At 38.9% G+C, this 15,855-nt stretch overlaps 1 protein-coding gene across 1 annotated transcript in view; it reads right to left on the reverse strand.

Annotated features, from left to right (window-relative positions):
* The window catches only part of SCAMP1 (secretory carrier membrane protein 1), a 141,262-nt gene that overhangs the window by 95,868 nt on the left and 29,539 nt on the right, over positions 1–15,855 (reverse strand). Inside the window, exon 2 of the mRNA XM_046000136.1 lies at positions 11,374–11,451. Within this exon, the coding sequence (XP_045856092.1) occupies positions 11,374–11,451 (78 nt within the window). The remainder of the gene's footprint in view (positions 1–11,373; positions 11,452–15,855) is intronic.

The raw sequence follows: 15,855 nt of genomic DNA on the forward strand, positions 1-15,855 counted from the left end.
TTACTCAGGGTCTAAAGCAAGGGTTCTTAACATGTTTATATCTATAAACATGTAGAAAACCCTGATGCTTATTGAATACACAGACCCTGGGGCACCGGGGTGGCTCAATTGGTTAAGCATCCAACTCTTGATTTTGGCTCAGGTCATGGTATTTGGCTCTTTGCTCAGAAGGCAGTCTGCCTGAGATTTTCTCTCTCCCTCTCCCTCTGCCCCCAACCCAGCTCACTCATTCTTGCTCTAATAATAAATAAATAAATCTTTTAAAAAATGCAGCCTCTGGTCCCCACTCTGGACACGCAGGTTCAAAAACTCAGGGGAGGGGCGCCTGGGTGGCTCAGTGGGTTGGAGCCTCTGCCTTCGGCTCGGGTCATGATCCCGGGGTCCTGGGATCGAGCCCCGCGTCGGGCTTTCTGCTTGGCAGGGAGCCTGCTTCCGTTCCTCTTTCTCTGCCTGCCTCTCTGCCTACTTCTGATCTCTGTCTGTCAAGTAAATAAATAAAATCTTAAAAAAAAAAAAAAAAGATTTAAAAAAAAAAAAAAACTCAGGGGAATGAAAAGATGTGCATTTTTAAAATAGCTCTCTAAGGCAACAAAGTTTAAGAGACTGCCAAAAGAAACCTAAAACTTTTGCAACTTTCATTGACTTTTTCAGTCTCTAAGCAAACAAGAATGGACTGTAGCTATGCTTAACATAGATTTTCTTGTTATTAAGAGTGGTGAAAATTACACACATTAATGGCAGAATCAAGACAAATAATTTTATCAGAATAGATAACCATTTTAAAACAAGGTTTTTAAAGATTAGAATACTTGGGGGAAAAGGTGTACTACAGGAGGAAAGAAGGAATATATATGTGCGGGAGTTTCCAAGTAAAGAAGGGTAAATGAAGGAAGAGAAGTGTGACCATACATATTCATACATACATCAAATATTTATTGATGAACTACAACATCCAACAGTTATAGTCACTTGAGATACATTCATGAAGAAAACATGTAAACATCCTTACTCTCATGGAGTTTACATACTAGCAATGGAAGATAAATAATTTACATAATAAACACATTTTAGAATAAATGTTATGGAACAACAATAGCAACAAAAAACAGGGTAAAGGTATCAGAATAAAGGTTGAGTGGATTTAATTTTACAAAGGTGATCAGGAACTCGATATCTGAGTAAACACTTTGAGGAAGTGAAGAAGTCGAACCCCGCAAGTATCTGGGGGAAGACCATCTTAGGTAGAGGGAATCAACAGTCAGTACAAAGTGAGGAGAATGCCTGACATATATGACCAAGACCAGTGTGCTGGATACAGGAATATATGAGGGAAAGAGTATGAGGAGATAAAGAACAAAGAGTTGTTAAGAGCCAGATTCTTTTAAGGACTCTTGGTTTTATTTTGAAAAAAATTAAAAGCTAGTGAAGAGTTCTTGACAGGAGACTGAAATGGTCAAATTCAAGGGGTCATGTGATTACTGAGTTGAAAAGGGACGAAACAGGGCAAAGGTAGAAGGAGAGAGAGTAATTAGGAAATCACCCCTGCAGTAATCCAGGCAAGGGATGATCACAGCTCAAGCCAAGTGGCAGCTATGGAGAAAAAGGATCAGATCAGGATGTATTTTTAAGGGAGAGCCAACAGGATTCCCTGACAGAAAGACATGAGATACAAGGAAATGCAAACAGTGAAATTTAAAACCTTAGGCCAAGGTTTTGGCCTAAGTAACTAGTAGGATAGAGAGGAGAAAGACTGAAAATGAGCAGGTTCACAATCAAGGGATTCAGTTCAATTTTCATGACACTGAATTTGCAATTTTTCAGACATCCAGGTAGACATATCTAGTAAGCAGTTAAAATATGAACCTGGTGTTCTGAAGAGAGATCTGTACTGGAGATGTAAATTTGGAAGTCACCCACATGTATTTAAAGCTGTAAATACAAGTTAAAGCTATAAAACTGGATGAAGTCACCATCTGAGCAAACGCAGATGAAGAAGAGAAGCAAAGCCTAATTCCAGGTGCCCTCCAATACTGCAAGTGAAAATGCAGACGGGAGGAGACAAGCCAACAAAGGAGACTGAGAAGGAAAAACTGAACTGCTCTGAAAGCCAAATGAAGAAAATGTTCTAAGAATCATATAATGAAGGTTCCTGGGTGCCTCAGTCAGTTAAGCGTCTGCCTTCAGCTCAGGTCCTGAGTCCTGGGTCCCGGGATTGTGCCCTACATCAGGCTCCCTGCTCAGTGGAGAGCCTGCTTCCTCCTCTCCCTCTGCTGCTCCCCTTTCTTGTGCTCATGCATGCTGTCTCTGTCAAATAAATAAAATTTAAAAAAAAAAAAAAAAAGAATGAGATAGTGATCAACTCTCAATGCTGCTGATTAAGGTTAAGAATGAAAATTTAGGGGCGCCTGGGTGGCTCAGTGGATTAATCCGCTGCCTTCGGCTCAGGTCATGATCTCAGGGTCCTGGGATCGAGCCCCGCATCGGGCTCTCTGCTCCGCAGGGAGCCTGCTTCCTCCTCTCTCTCTGTCTGCCTCTCTGCCTACTTGTAATCTCTCTCTCTGTCAAATAAATAAATAAAATCTTTAAAAAAAAAAAAAAAGAATGAAAATTTACTATTGAATCTCGCAACATGGAAGACTGGCTACCCTGACAAGTACATTTTGGTGGAGTGTTAGAAGCAAAACCCTTACTAAAGTATCTTTCAAGAGAAAGGGCTGAGGAACTAAAATAAGTAGAGTATCCTTCAGAAGATTTCTGCAGCAATGGAGAGCAGAAAAAGTTTTGCAGGAAAGAAGATGCCATAAATGAACTGGACAGGGAAATAAGATTAAGTTTTACTACAGAGTTATAGTAATCAAGACAGTGTGTTATTAGAGTAAGGATAGACATGGGTATCAATAGAATAAAGTGTCCAAAAATAAACCCCTAAATTATCAATTGGTTTTCAGCCTGAGTGCCACGATAATCCAATAGAAAAAAAAAATAGTCTTTTCAACGAATGTTGATGGAACAAGCAGGTGTCCAATGCAAAAGAATGGGGTTGAACAACTACTGCATACATACCATGTGCAAAAATTAACTCAAAATCAATCATTAACCTAAATGTAAGCACTAAAACTATACAACTCTTAGAAGAAAACATAGGAGTAAATCTTTAGGACCCTGAGTTAGGCAATGGTTTCTTAGAACACCAATAATAAGAACCCAAGAAAAAATAAACAAATGTGACATCAAAATTAAAACTTCCATGCCAAGAACACTATCAATAAAGTGAAAAGACATCTCACAGAATGAGAGAAAATGTTTGCAAATCACGTATTAATAAGAGAGTTGTATTTAGAATATTTAACAAACTCTCACAATTCACTATTAAAAAGACAATTCCTGGGGCACCTGGGTGGCTCAGTGGGTTAAGCCTCTGCCTTCGGCTCAGGTCATGATATCAGGGTCTGGGATCGAGCCCCACGTCGGGCTCTCTGCTTGCCAGGGAGCCTGCTTCTCTTCCTCTCTCTCTCTGCCTGCCTCTCTGCCTACTTGTGATCTCTGTTTATCAAATGAATAAAAAAAAAAAAAAAGACAATTCCATTAAAATATGGGCAAAATATCTAAACATTTCTCCAAAAAAAAAAAAAAAATACACACAGGAAAAAAATGGTCAATACTGGGATGCCTGGGTGGCTCAGTTGGTTAAGCAGCTGCCTTCGGCTCAGGTCATGATCCCAGCGTCCTGGGATCGAGTCCCACATCGGGCTCCGTGCTCGGCGGGGAGCCTGCTTCTCTCTCTGTCTCTGCCTGCCACTCTGTCTGCCTGTGCTTGCTCTCGCGCGCTCTCTCTCTCTCTGACAAATAAATAAATAAAATCTTTTTTAAAAAAAATGGTCAATATTATTAGCCATCAGGGAAACAAAAATCAAAACCACAAGGAGAAATTACTTCACAACCACTAGGATGGTTTTAAGCACAAAGTCACAACAGCCAATGTTGGCAAGGATGTGGAGAAAGTGGAACACTTACACACTACCAATGACAATGTAAAATGGTACACCCACTTTGGAAACCAGACTGGGCTACATACGACACTACAATTACACTGCGATGTGTTTATCTACAAGAGGAATGGAAACACAGGACTGCAGAAAAAGTAATAGAAGCTCCTGGGAGCCAGAAACTGGAAACAACTTAACTGCCGATCAACACATGAATGCCTAAATAAAATGTGGTATAAAAATCAAAAAAGGGGAATAAAGTACTGATGCTACATACCACCATACAGTTGAATATTTAAAATATTATCCTAATATCCTAGTGAAAGAAACTATTTACAGAAGACCACATACTATATAATTCTATTTATATGAAATGCCCAGAAAAGACAAATCTAGAGAGACAGAAATTAGTAGTTGCCTATGGCTGGAGAGGGAAAGGATATGTGAAGTGACTGCTGAAAGGACCGACTTTTGGGATGAAACAAAAATATTCTAATTTTTTTTTTTTTTTTTTGACAGAAATCACAACTAGGCAGAGAGAGAGAGAGGAGGAAGCAGGCTCCCTGCGGAGCAGAGAGCCCAATGCTGGGCTCGATCCCAGGACCCTGGGATCATGATCTGAGCTGAAGACAGAGGCTTTAACCCACTGAGCCACCCAGGCACCCCACAAAAATATTCTAAAATTAGAATTTGACAATGGCTGGGCAATCCTGATAGCACCATAATTATATACTTAAAATGGACATATTAATTTTATCTCAATGAAGCTGTTAAATAAATTTTTGTGATTTTTTTTCTAATATGGGAGAAAACACAACATATTTTTATGAAGATATGATGATCCAATAGAAGGAAAAACTAATGAGGTAGGAGGGAGCAATTAAGCAAAGTTCCAAGGTGAGAATGCATGGATTACCGAGACATAGAAGGATGACATCAGACAGAAGAACAAATAGGTAGCTCATTTATAAATAACAGGCAAGCAGAAAACATGGGTAAAATGCTGATAGGTAGATATGGTGATAGGAGTCTGTGGAAGTTCTCTATGGACTGTTTCAAGTTACTTAGTGAAATAAGCAAGGTCATCATCTAAGAGTGAGCATAAAGGAAGAGATTTTACAGATGAGGAGAGAGGAAGAAGAAGCTGGACAATTACATAACCAGAATATTCGGTGTTCTAGTACTCTACTGAGCTGGTCAGTAACCGAAAGTGAGACCCTCTGGCACACTTTCTCCAGCCATATTTAGTTGCTAGGGTAGGGTAGAAAGCAGAAGTAGACAGAACTGTATATAACCAGCACTTGGGTTTTAGCCCAGAAATTATGTCAAAGTAAGGGAGAGAAGGGAAGGCAAGGGAGTGACAATAATGACTGAATGTGGGGCACCTGGGTGGCTCAGTGAGTTAAAGCCTCTGCCTTCGGCTCAGGTCATGATCCCAGGGTCCTGGGAGCCTGAGCCCCACATCGGGCTCTCTACTCATCGGGGAGCCTGCTTTCTCCTCTCTTTCTCTGCCTGCCTCTCCCCCTACTTGTGATCTCTCTCTCTGTCAAATAAATAAATAAAATCTTTAAAAAATGGGGTGCCTGGGTGGCTCAGTGGATTAAGCCGCTGCCTTCGGCTCAGGTCATGATCTCAGGGTCCTGGGATCGAGCCCCGCATCGGGCTCTCTGCTCCACAGGGGCAGGAACTGCTTCCTCCTCTCTCTCTGTCTGCCTACTTGTGATCTCTCTCTCTGTCAAATAAATAAATAAAATCTTTAAAAAAATAAAAATAAATAACAAATAAATAAATAATAATAATAATGACTGAATGTAGAATTTAAGCTGAAAGGAGAGAAACTGGAGAAAGGTAAAGTAGATAGGCCATTGTATTATTTCACACTGAGTACTTGAATTAGGGTGGTTTAGTAGGAATGAGAAGGACAGACAGGTAATATCTCCTGAAGATACAAGTGACAGGATGTGGCAAATAGAGATAGGAAAAGAAGCTATTTGAGCCAAAGAAGACTCAGATATTTCTAGCCAATGACACTTGGCTAGATAGGAGGATAGAAGGCAATAGTTAACATTAAATAAAAAGAAAAACAAAGAAGATTGGTTCCATAAGGGACAGATAATCAGCTCCAACAGAGACAAGACAGTAAGAAGCAAAGGAGAAAAGATACAAAAAGAAACGAAGAGCAAGAGAAAATACAATTATTACAGTGTAGAAAATGCTTTTGCAGTATTAAAGATAGGTAAACTACTGTGTACAAATATATTCAGTTAGTCCCTGAGCTAAAAGTTTCATCCATTTTCAAGAGAAACTGATCTTAAAACTATTTACCTCAACATCTTCCTCTCCCATCATTACCCATTTAAAAAAAAAAAAAAAGGATTTCCAAAGACACTAGGTGGTTTGCCTAAAGTCACCAACTTACCAGTGGTAGGGTCTAGTTTAGAATCCAAGTCTTACGACTCTCAGTCTAACTAATGTCCAGAATTATGTTAGAAGCAATTCTTATATAAACCAATTATTTACTTTTCCTTATGGTCGGAAATATCAGCATGCCGGGGTGCCTGGCTGGCTTAGTCAGTACAGCATGTGACTTGATGTTGGTCAGAATGGGGAGTTCAAGCCCCATATTAGGCACAGAGCTTACTTTAAAAACTAGCCTTTAAAAAAACAAAAAATGTGGGGCACCTGGGTGGCTCAGTTATTAAGCGTCTGCCTTTGGCTCAGGTCATGATCCGTGTCCTGGGATGGAGCCCCATATTGGGCTCCCTACTGACAGGGAGCCTGCTTTTCCCTCTCCAGTTCCCCTGTGCTTGTGTTTCCTCTCTTGCTCTCTCTGTCATAAATAAATAAAACTTAAAAAAAAAAAAAATGTGGCCATGCCAATACTCAGAATTTTTTTCTCTGTATCCAGAAGATACAGATCCTGTTGCTGGTTTATGTGATTGAAATCATATATGGCAACAACTGGCAGAACAGAAAGGAGGCAACATATTCCTGAAGGAAATAAAAATGTTACAGTATACTAGGCTCTGAGATATGTCACTCAGAATCTATATTAAGGAGCACTACACTCCCCTCCACACACACACAGGTGACCCTAATTCCTATGTTTCAATACCTACCAGAAGATATTCTGTTTGAAGCCATAAATGCCATTACCAGTGGCTGAAACTAGTGACAGTCACACTGTAGTAGACATTTTAAACTATTACCTTGTTTCAAAGGAAAGCATTCCCCCATAAATACATAACAGTTCTCAAGGATGAGCCAATTTTTCTAATATTTTATTCACTAAATTTTAGAAGGTAGGCAAGGGAACCTACCCACCATGTTCAACATAATTTTCAGCAGGAAAATGCATTTTGAGTTCACACAAAAAATTATTTTGTAACTCAAGACTGCACTCCATTTTAAAGCACATTCGATTCAGACTAGCCACATTTCAAGTGCTCAAGAGCCCTCCTTTATACTGCCAACACAATGGCCAGTCTATATTGTAATGTATCTTGGGACAACTCCTTTCTCTGAATTTGTAACATCAAGTGAGTATGTAAATTATTATTAAAATATTAACAGGATGCCTGCGGTGGCTTAGTTGGTTGAGTGTCTGCCTTCAGTAAAGGACATGATCCCACTGAGCCTGCTTTCCCTTTCCCTCTGCTTCTCTCCTAGACTTATGTTTTTCCTCACTGCACTCTCTCTCAAATGAATAAATAAATGAAAACTCTTTTGAAAAAAATTATTTGTTGGGATGACTGGGTGGCTCAGTGGGTTAAAGCCTCTGCCTTCCGCTCAGGTCATGATCTCAGGGTCTGGGATCAAGCTCCACATCCCGCTCTCTGCTCAGCAGGCAGCCTGTTTCCTCCTCTCTCTCTCTCTCTGCCTGCCTCTCTGCCTACTTGTGATCTCTGTCTGTCAAATAAATAAAATATTTTTTTAAAAAAAGTTATTTGTTGGGCGCCTGGGTGGCTCAGTGGTTTAAGCTGCTGCCTTCGGCTCAGGTCATGATCTCGGGGTCCTGGGATCGAGTCCCACGTCGGGCTCTCTGCACTGAAGGGAGCCTGCTTCCCTCTCACTCTCTCTGCCTGCCTCTCTGCCTACTTGTGATCTCTCTCTGTCAAAATTAATAAATAAAATCTTTAAAAAAAAAAAAAAAAGTTATTTGTTGCCTCCATTAAATACCTTAGGTTCCATTCAAACATAAAATTATAAAAGGAGACATAAGTAAGAAACATAAAACAGGAACTTTTTCTTTTTAATATTTAGGTTGATTTTTTTTTTTTAAAGATTTTATTTATTTATTTGACAGAGAGAGATCACAAGTAGGCAGAGAGGCAGGCAGAGAGAGTGAGAGGGAAGCAGGCTCCCTGCCAAGCAGAGAGCCCGATGCGGGACTCAATCCCAGGACCCTGAGATCATGACCTGAGCCGAAGGCAGCGGCTTAAACCACTGAGCCTAAATCTTATAGTTTAGACATTCAATCTGCTGATGGATCTTCTTTCCTGACCTTAAATAGTTCACCACACCTTTACGCAACAATTCAGAAGCTTGATTTTCACTAATATTTTTCTAAAACAAATATGAATACCACTAATCAACTAAAACAGTATCTGGATTGAGTTCTAACATATCATTTAAATCAATTATCCAAATATATCTAAACTGTTTTGGAAAATAGTCACAACAATTAAAAAAAAAAGAAAAGAAAAAACAGACAAGTTTCTGATACCATAGAGAAAACAAATGAATTTTTTTTTATTATTCCAATTACAATTTCAATTGTAAAAAAGTTCAGTGGAAAATGCACGTGTTACAATAATTTACATTTCCCTGGTTCTGATACTCTCTCAAATCTAAGTGTTTCATTTTAAATTGGCTTAGTCCGTATTGCCTAGCTACATACATAGACTATTCTCTTTCAGAAAATCTTTTCTTCACTGCAAAAATTCTATGTTTCAAACTATATTTTACACTTTTGTGTTTTATTTTTCCTGGATCTTCTTTGTGTAATTGTTTTAAATTCCAATTAGGTGAGAAATTTTTCGTAGATTAGGACTGTACCTTCTATTCTTAAGCAACTTTCCTAAAGACAGAACTAGCAAAATGTAAAAGGTAAAAGTTTTAGAGAAAATAGATAAGTCAGTTAAATCAATTCTGCCACTTACTATCTGGATGACCAGTGTCTCAGACTCTTTATCAATAAAAAGGAAATTAAAAATATCCATTTGAAATAGGAATTCAGTAATAGGTAAAGCACAAGACACAGAATAGACATCCTGATATAAAGGACTAATACTACTGATAAGAACAACCCACAGTTGCTACTTCAAAAAGGTTTACAACACTTCTTGCTAGTAAAATCTTACAAAAAATTACATGAAAACATCTTTTCATTCTTTACCAACAAATTTTAATGAGTCTGGTTCCCATCTCCAATCCACAAAATCATATTAAGAGAACTACAGATGGTGGAATAAAATATACAGCTCTTCTTTTTCTCCCTTTCAACTACAACCAAATGCACTCTCATACATTCATAGCACAAATTTACTATATGGTTGAATCATATGAAATTGCCATTTTTACATGTCAAAACTGGTCAACTTATTGGCTATCTCCAATGGTTCAATCTGAAATTTACTTGTTCAATGAACAGTTTAGTAAACCCAGGCTGGGGTGTAGTTGCTATATATAAGCAAAGTCTGTTAAATAAGGGCTTTGAGGGTGCCTGGGTGGCTCAATTGGTTGAGCAACTGGCTTCGGCTCAGGTCATGATCCTGCCACATCAGGCTCCCTGCTCAGCAAGGGGTCCTCTTCTCCCTCTGACTCCCCCATCTCATGCTCACTCTCTCTCATTCTTTCTCTCTCAAATAAATAAAATCTTTTATAAAAATGGGGGGGAGGGCTGTGAAATAAAGTGAAATGTAAAAGTTCATTCTTATTTTATTATTTTTTTTTTTAAGATTTTATTTATTTGACAGACAGAGATCACAAGTAGGCAGAGAGGCAGGCAGAGAGAGAGGAGGAAACAGGCTCCCTGCAGAGCAGAGAGCCTGATGCGGGGCTCAATCCCAGGACCCTGGGATCATGACCCGAGCCGAAGGCAGAGGCTTTAACCCAATGAGCCACCCAGGCGCCCCGTTCATTCTTATTTTAATGCTTTTACTTTGTACAAAGCTCTTCCTAAACTAAAATGTTAATATAAAACATTTTGAATAAATTTCTAAGCTAAAACCTACAATATCTTTGAGAATTATTTTCCAGACTATGGAAAACACACATCAGGAAGAAATGATCAAGTAACAATAATTACACTGATCTGCAAAACTAAGCATACAACTTAAGAACTTCAGTATCTTGGGGTGCCTGGGTGGCTCAGTGGGTTAAGCCTCTGCCTTCGGCTCAGGTCATGATCTTGGGGTCCTGGGATCGAGTCCCGCATCGGGCTCTCTGCTCAGCAGAGAGCCTGCTTCTCCTTCTCTCTCTCTCTGCCTACTTGTGATCTCTCTCTCTCTCTCTCTGTGTCAAATAAATAAATAAAATCTTAAAAAAAAAAAAAAGAACTTCAGTATCTTCACCAGAATGAGTTATATTTCAAAAGCCAATGGTGTTTAAACTATGAGACCTCTTGAGTGTATGAATTACACTAAAGACTCAAAATACAGTAACAAAATTATTTGCCAGAGAAATTTTGGGGAAGAATTCTCAACAGAACCTACCTCAATAGTTCTCAAAACTGGTTCAGTTTTGAGTGAATAAAATCAGTTTGAATTCAGTTTGGTGAATAAAATCAGCAAAACAGCTACAATAAAAAACACAAGTGTCCTAATAGTGAGAGAGTAGGGTCCTAATGAGAAATGTAATAAAATTCTCCAGGTGCTTCTAATATGCATCCAGGATGGAGGAAACCTGTTTCTTAAGGCTTTTTTTTTCATACCCCTACATAAATCAAGACTAAATTTTGAGGAGAGTATGTTCCTAAGCCAGGTAAAGTTCCAGAGGTTCTAGTCTGTCTACCACAGAGTAGAATGTTCTGTTTTATAAGAAAACATCACCCCTACTTTACCATGAAGACAACACTTATACCAAAAAGTAGCTTCCTCTCCTATTTAAAGAACTGTAGTAATATTGACTTATTAGAGGGAATAGTAGCAATGTAGAACATAAAAGAAAATCTGTAGTGTTTCACTGGGACCATCATGGTAATTTCCAATTATTACTGATATTCCTTTCTGTTTAAAAAAAATTTAACTTTCTAAATTATAAGTTAAACACTAATAGCTTATTTGATACAAGTTTAATCCATTGACTAAAAAAAGAAATTATAACCAAAATACAAATTTCTATTTAATTTCAACATTTAAAAGTAGTCCAATTAAGATAGTCTTACTGTTCTAGAATCCGAGAATGGATTATATTCATCAAGTCCTGGTGGAACATTTCTTGTCACTTGTGTAACTGATGGATCCTGGAATAAAATTCAAAGGAGAAAAAAGATTACTTATCCTTTAAGGCACTGTTTTGATAGTTACAAAGCACTTGCTCTATCTGTACTTTTGGTCAACGAGCAAAGCTAACAGAGGAGAACAAAGAAGATTATCAGATTTACTCAGTCCCGTTCCAACAAGGTTGAAATTTATACCCACAGCCCTCATACCCTCAGTGAAAAAATGGGTTAGATACAAATCAGCTGCTATTATATAAAGAATGAAAACAGTTATGTGGAACTGACTGCACAGCGTCTTAGCAAATCTTGGGCAAACCCACCATCCTTTCCTTTGGATTCCACAATGAGTTCGTGTTCCCCCCAACCCCCCTCCTCTTTTACAATATCTTCTATCAGTTTTCCCTACTGCTGATACAAACACCATATTACAAATCAATGTCATATACAGGCAACATCTACCACATCCAAGATTAAGCACCACTTGTATTCTACCCAACAGTTTTGTTTGACTATCGTTTACTTTGCCCTGTACTGTTTCCCCTTTTCCAACTATAATATATTACCATACTATCCCAGCTTTTCCAATTAGGCTTTCAAATAAGCAAGTCCCCAAATCATAGAGAGTTCATCTACTTTTCTTGTGAATAAATGTAAGACACAAACATAATGGACATCTCAACAAAAACCAACTATATAATTAACATGAAAAAGCACTGCAAACTTTAATACAGCCTCATTGACTTTTCAATCCCTAGGCCCAAGCTTTGGCATGCATCAGAACTAAATACAGATTGCTGCACCCACCCCCAGGGTTCTGGAATGGGGCATCAGAATGTTCATTTTTAAAAAGTTACCATGTGATGCTACTTCTGCTTGGAGAAGCACTGCTCTCTCACCTATACTGCACCTTCTCCAATCCATCTTCCTCAACACAGTCATCAAAATTACCTCCCAAAATGAAAACCTTATCTTGTCATTCCCCTCCTCCAACCCCTCTCCTCAGTTCCCCACCCATTTCAGGTTTTTTAAAGGCTCTCTCAAGACAAAATACAAATTCCTCAAAATGAGATACAAGGCAGTTGACCACCTAGCTTTCCAGAATAATAAACTTTCCAGACTAATAAACTCTGCCACAAGGTCCTTCCCCTAGCCAGATCTTCACTCTCTACCAAGTCAAACAAGCTATTGCATAAGGAGCCTTAAACTTGGCAAAAAGGAAGATGTAATAATAAATTTAAAGTATGGCACAGACAAAAGTAAAAACTTTAAGCTTGCCAAAAAAGGAGGGAAGGAGGGAATGAAATCACTCTACTTCCCAGCATTCTCTTCCCAAGTTTATTCAAAAACGTGAGGAGCAGGAAGATTATCAAGAGACAATGTATGCCTCAGGGAGAAAATTAATAGAAACATGAATATTTGATCTCAAGGTTTTGCGTTTGAGCCCCATGCTGGGTGCAGAGATTTCTTAAAAAATAAAAAGTAATTTTAAGAAGTGGGTTTAGGATCAACAGGTAGAGACTTACTGTGGTAAGTCTCAATTGTCCCATTGGTCCCAAGTCCCAAGTCCCATTGGTCCAGATGCAGTCTCAATGCCCATACCCCTTATCCCTACCCGCAAAACCAGGTGACCTAGGAGTCCTCAGCATCATATTCTTCCTTGGCATTGCTTCCTCTGGCAGGAATACACAAAGGTAGGATAACCCTAGTGATCTCCTCTTCCTTAAAGATTCAATCTGAAGAACACTTCACATGCTAACTAATAAAATTGCTGATACCGAAGTAATTGCATTCCACTCTAAGTGCTTCCAAAGCGCTTGGCATTTATTTTCACCAGCATTTATTTCACTGACTCATGATGATCTTCATACAAGTCCCCTTTCCCAAACTAAAAAGGTCACGTCTTTAAATACAAAAAATACATGAATAGGTCCCGTTTATTTAATCATACATGCATAGTAATACTGTTTGAGTGATAATTGCCATTCCCAAAGAGGAAAAAAAAAAATCCAAAGAGTAATTCTTCAGGATAGTAGCACCAGTATTAATCAAGAAATACTCCCTGAAGATATTTGCAAATGACAGTACAGACAAAAGGTTGATATCCAGGATCTATAAAGAACTCCTCAAACTCAACACACACAAAACAGATAATCATATCAAAAAATGAGCAGAAGATATGAACAGACACTTCTCCAATGAAGATATACAAATGGCTATCAGACACATGAAAAAATGTTCATCACTAGCCATCAGGGAGATTCAAATTAAAACTACATTGAGCCACCTTACACCAGTTAGAATGGCCAAAATTAGCAAGACAGGAAACAACGTGTGTTGGAGAGGATGTGGAGAAAGGGGAACCCTCTTCCACTGTTGGTGGGAATGCAAGTTGGTGCAGCCTCTCTGGAGAACAGTGTGGAGATTCCTCAAGAAATTAAAAATAGAGCTTCCCTATGACCCTGCAATTGCACTGCTGGGTATTTACCCCAAAGTACAGATGTAGTGAAAAGAAGGGCCATCTGTACCCCAATGTTTATAGCAGCAATGGCCACGGTCACCAAACTGTGGAAAGAACCAAGATGCCCTTCAACGGACGAATGGATAAGGAAGATGTGGTCCATATATACTATAGAGTATTATGCCTCCATCAGAAAGGATGAATACCCAACTTCTATAGCAATATGGACGGGACTGGAAGAGATTATGCTGCGTGAAATAAGTCAAGCAGAGAGAGTCAAGTATCATATGGTTTCACTTATTTGTGGAGCATAACAAATAACTTGGAGGACATCGGGAGATGGAGAGAAGGGAGTTGAGGGAAATTGGAAGGGGAGGTGAACCATGAGAGACTATGGACTCTGAAAAAGAACCTGAGGGTTTTGAAAGGGGAGGGGGGAGGTTGGGTGAACCAGGTGGTGAATATTAGGGAGGGCCCGTATTGCATGGAGCACTGGGTGTGCTGCAAAAACAATGAATACTGTTACGCTGAAAAGAAATTTTAAGAAAGAAAGAAAGAAAGACAGACAGACAGACTCCCTGAGGAGCATCTGGGTGGCTCAGGCCATGATCCTAGTATTCTGGGATCTACCAGTCCCCCACCCCTCAACCCCCCACCCCCACATCGGGCTCCCTGCTCAGTGGGAAGCCTGCTTCTCCCTCTCCACTCCTCTGGCTTGTGTTCCCTCTCTTCCAAATAAATTAAAATCTTTACCAAAAAAAAAAAAAAAAAAAAAAAAAGAAGAAGAAGAAAGAAAGAAAAAAAATACTCCCTGGGGGGAAAAAAGTGAACTAATATGAAGCTAGTTCAAAAATGTAAGGGAAAAGGTGATCTTACTCATAAGGGAAATACTAATTAAAGCTACCCTAACATAGTATTTCTCATCTATCAGACTAGAAAAAATCTACAAGTCTAACATAGCCAAGTGACAAAAGTGTAAGAAAATAAGAATTCTCCTACATTACTAAAGGAAAGAGAAATTGTTACAACTCTATGGAGGGACAGTTGGCAATAGTCAGCAAAATTACATCTATATTTATACTTTTTTTTTTAAAGATTTTATTTATTTGACAGACAGAGATTACAAGTAGGCAGAGAAGCAGGCAGAGAGAGAGGAGGAAACAGGCTCCCCGCCAAGCAGAGAGCCTGACGCGGGGCTTGATCCCAGAACCCTGGGATCACGACCGGAGCCAAAGGCAGAGGCTTTAACCCACTGAGCCACCCAGGCGCCCCCTATATTTATACTCTGACCAACAATCTCACTTCTAGGAATTTAGCAAAAGACTGGAAACAACCTAAATATCTATCAATAGAATATAGTTGAATAAACTATGGTACACGCACATGATAAAGTACTATGCAGCTGAGCATTACACGGTTGTAAAATACTATAAGAACATCTATACACTGCCATAGAATGAGTGGAAAAGGTGCCAAACAATATAAATAAAATGTTACTTCTTATTCTTATTTAAGAAGAAAATTAATGTGTATGTGTTTACGTAAATGGTTAACAAGATGAAAAAATCAGAGGTGCCTGGGTGGCTCAGTCATTAAGCATCTGCCTTGGCTCAGGTCATGATCCCAGGGTCCTGGGATACAGCCCCGCATCAGGCCCCGTGCTCCTCAGGAAGCCTGCTTCTCCCTCTCCCACTCCTTCTGCTTCTGTTCTCTCTCTCCCGGTCTCTCTGTCAAATAAATAAAATCTTTAAAAAAAATTTTAAAAAAAGATGAAAAGATGTCATTCTTTCAATACTAGCAAAATACAGTGAGTCCAAGGAGTCCAAATTCTCATTTTATAAATACACAGAGCAAATTATCAAGTGTCCTAAAATTCACATTAAATTTTTTTAACTCCTACCTAAGGTATAACTTAGCTCCAAAGAGATTTAGAATGAAATCATTCTTCCAATTTTCTACTTTTAACT

This window comes from Meles meles, chromosome 3, assembly GCF_922984935.1.
Source record: "Meles meles chromosome 3, mMelMel3.1 paternal haplotype, whole genome shotgun sequence".
Lineage (NCBI taxonomy): Eukaryota > Metazoa > Chordata > Mammalia > Carnivora > Mustelidae > Meles > Meles meles.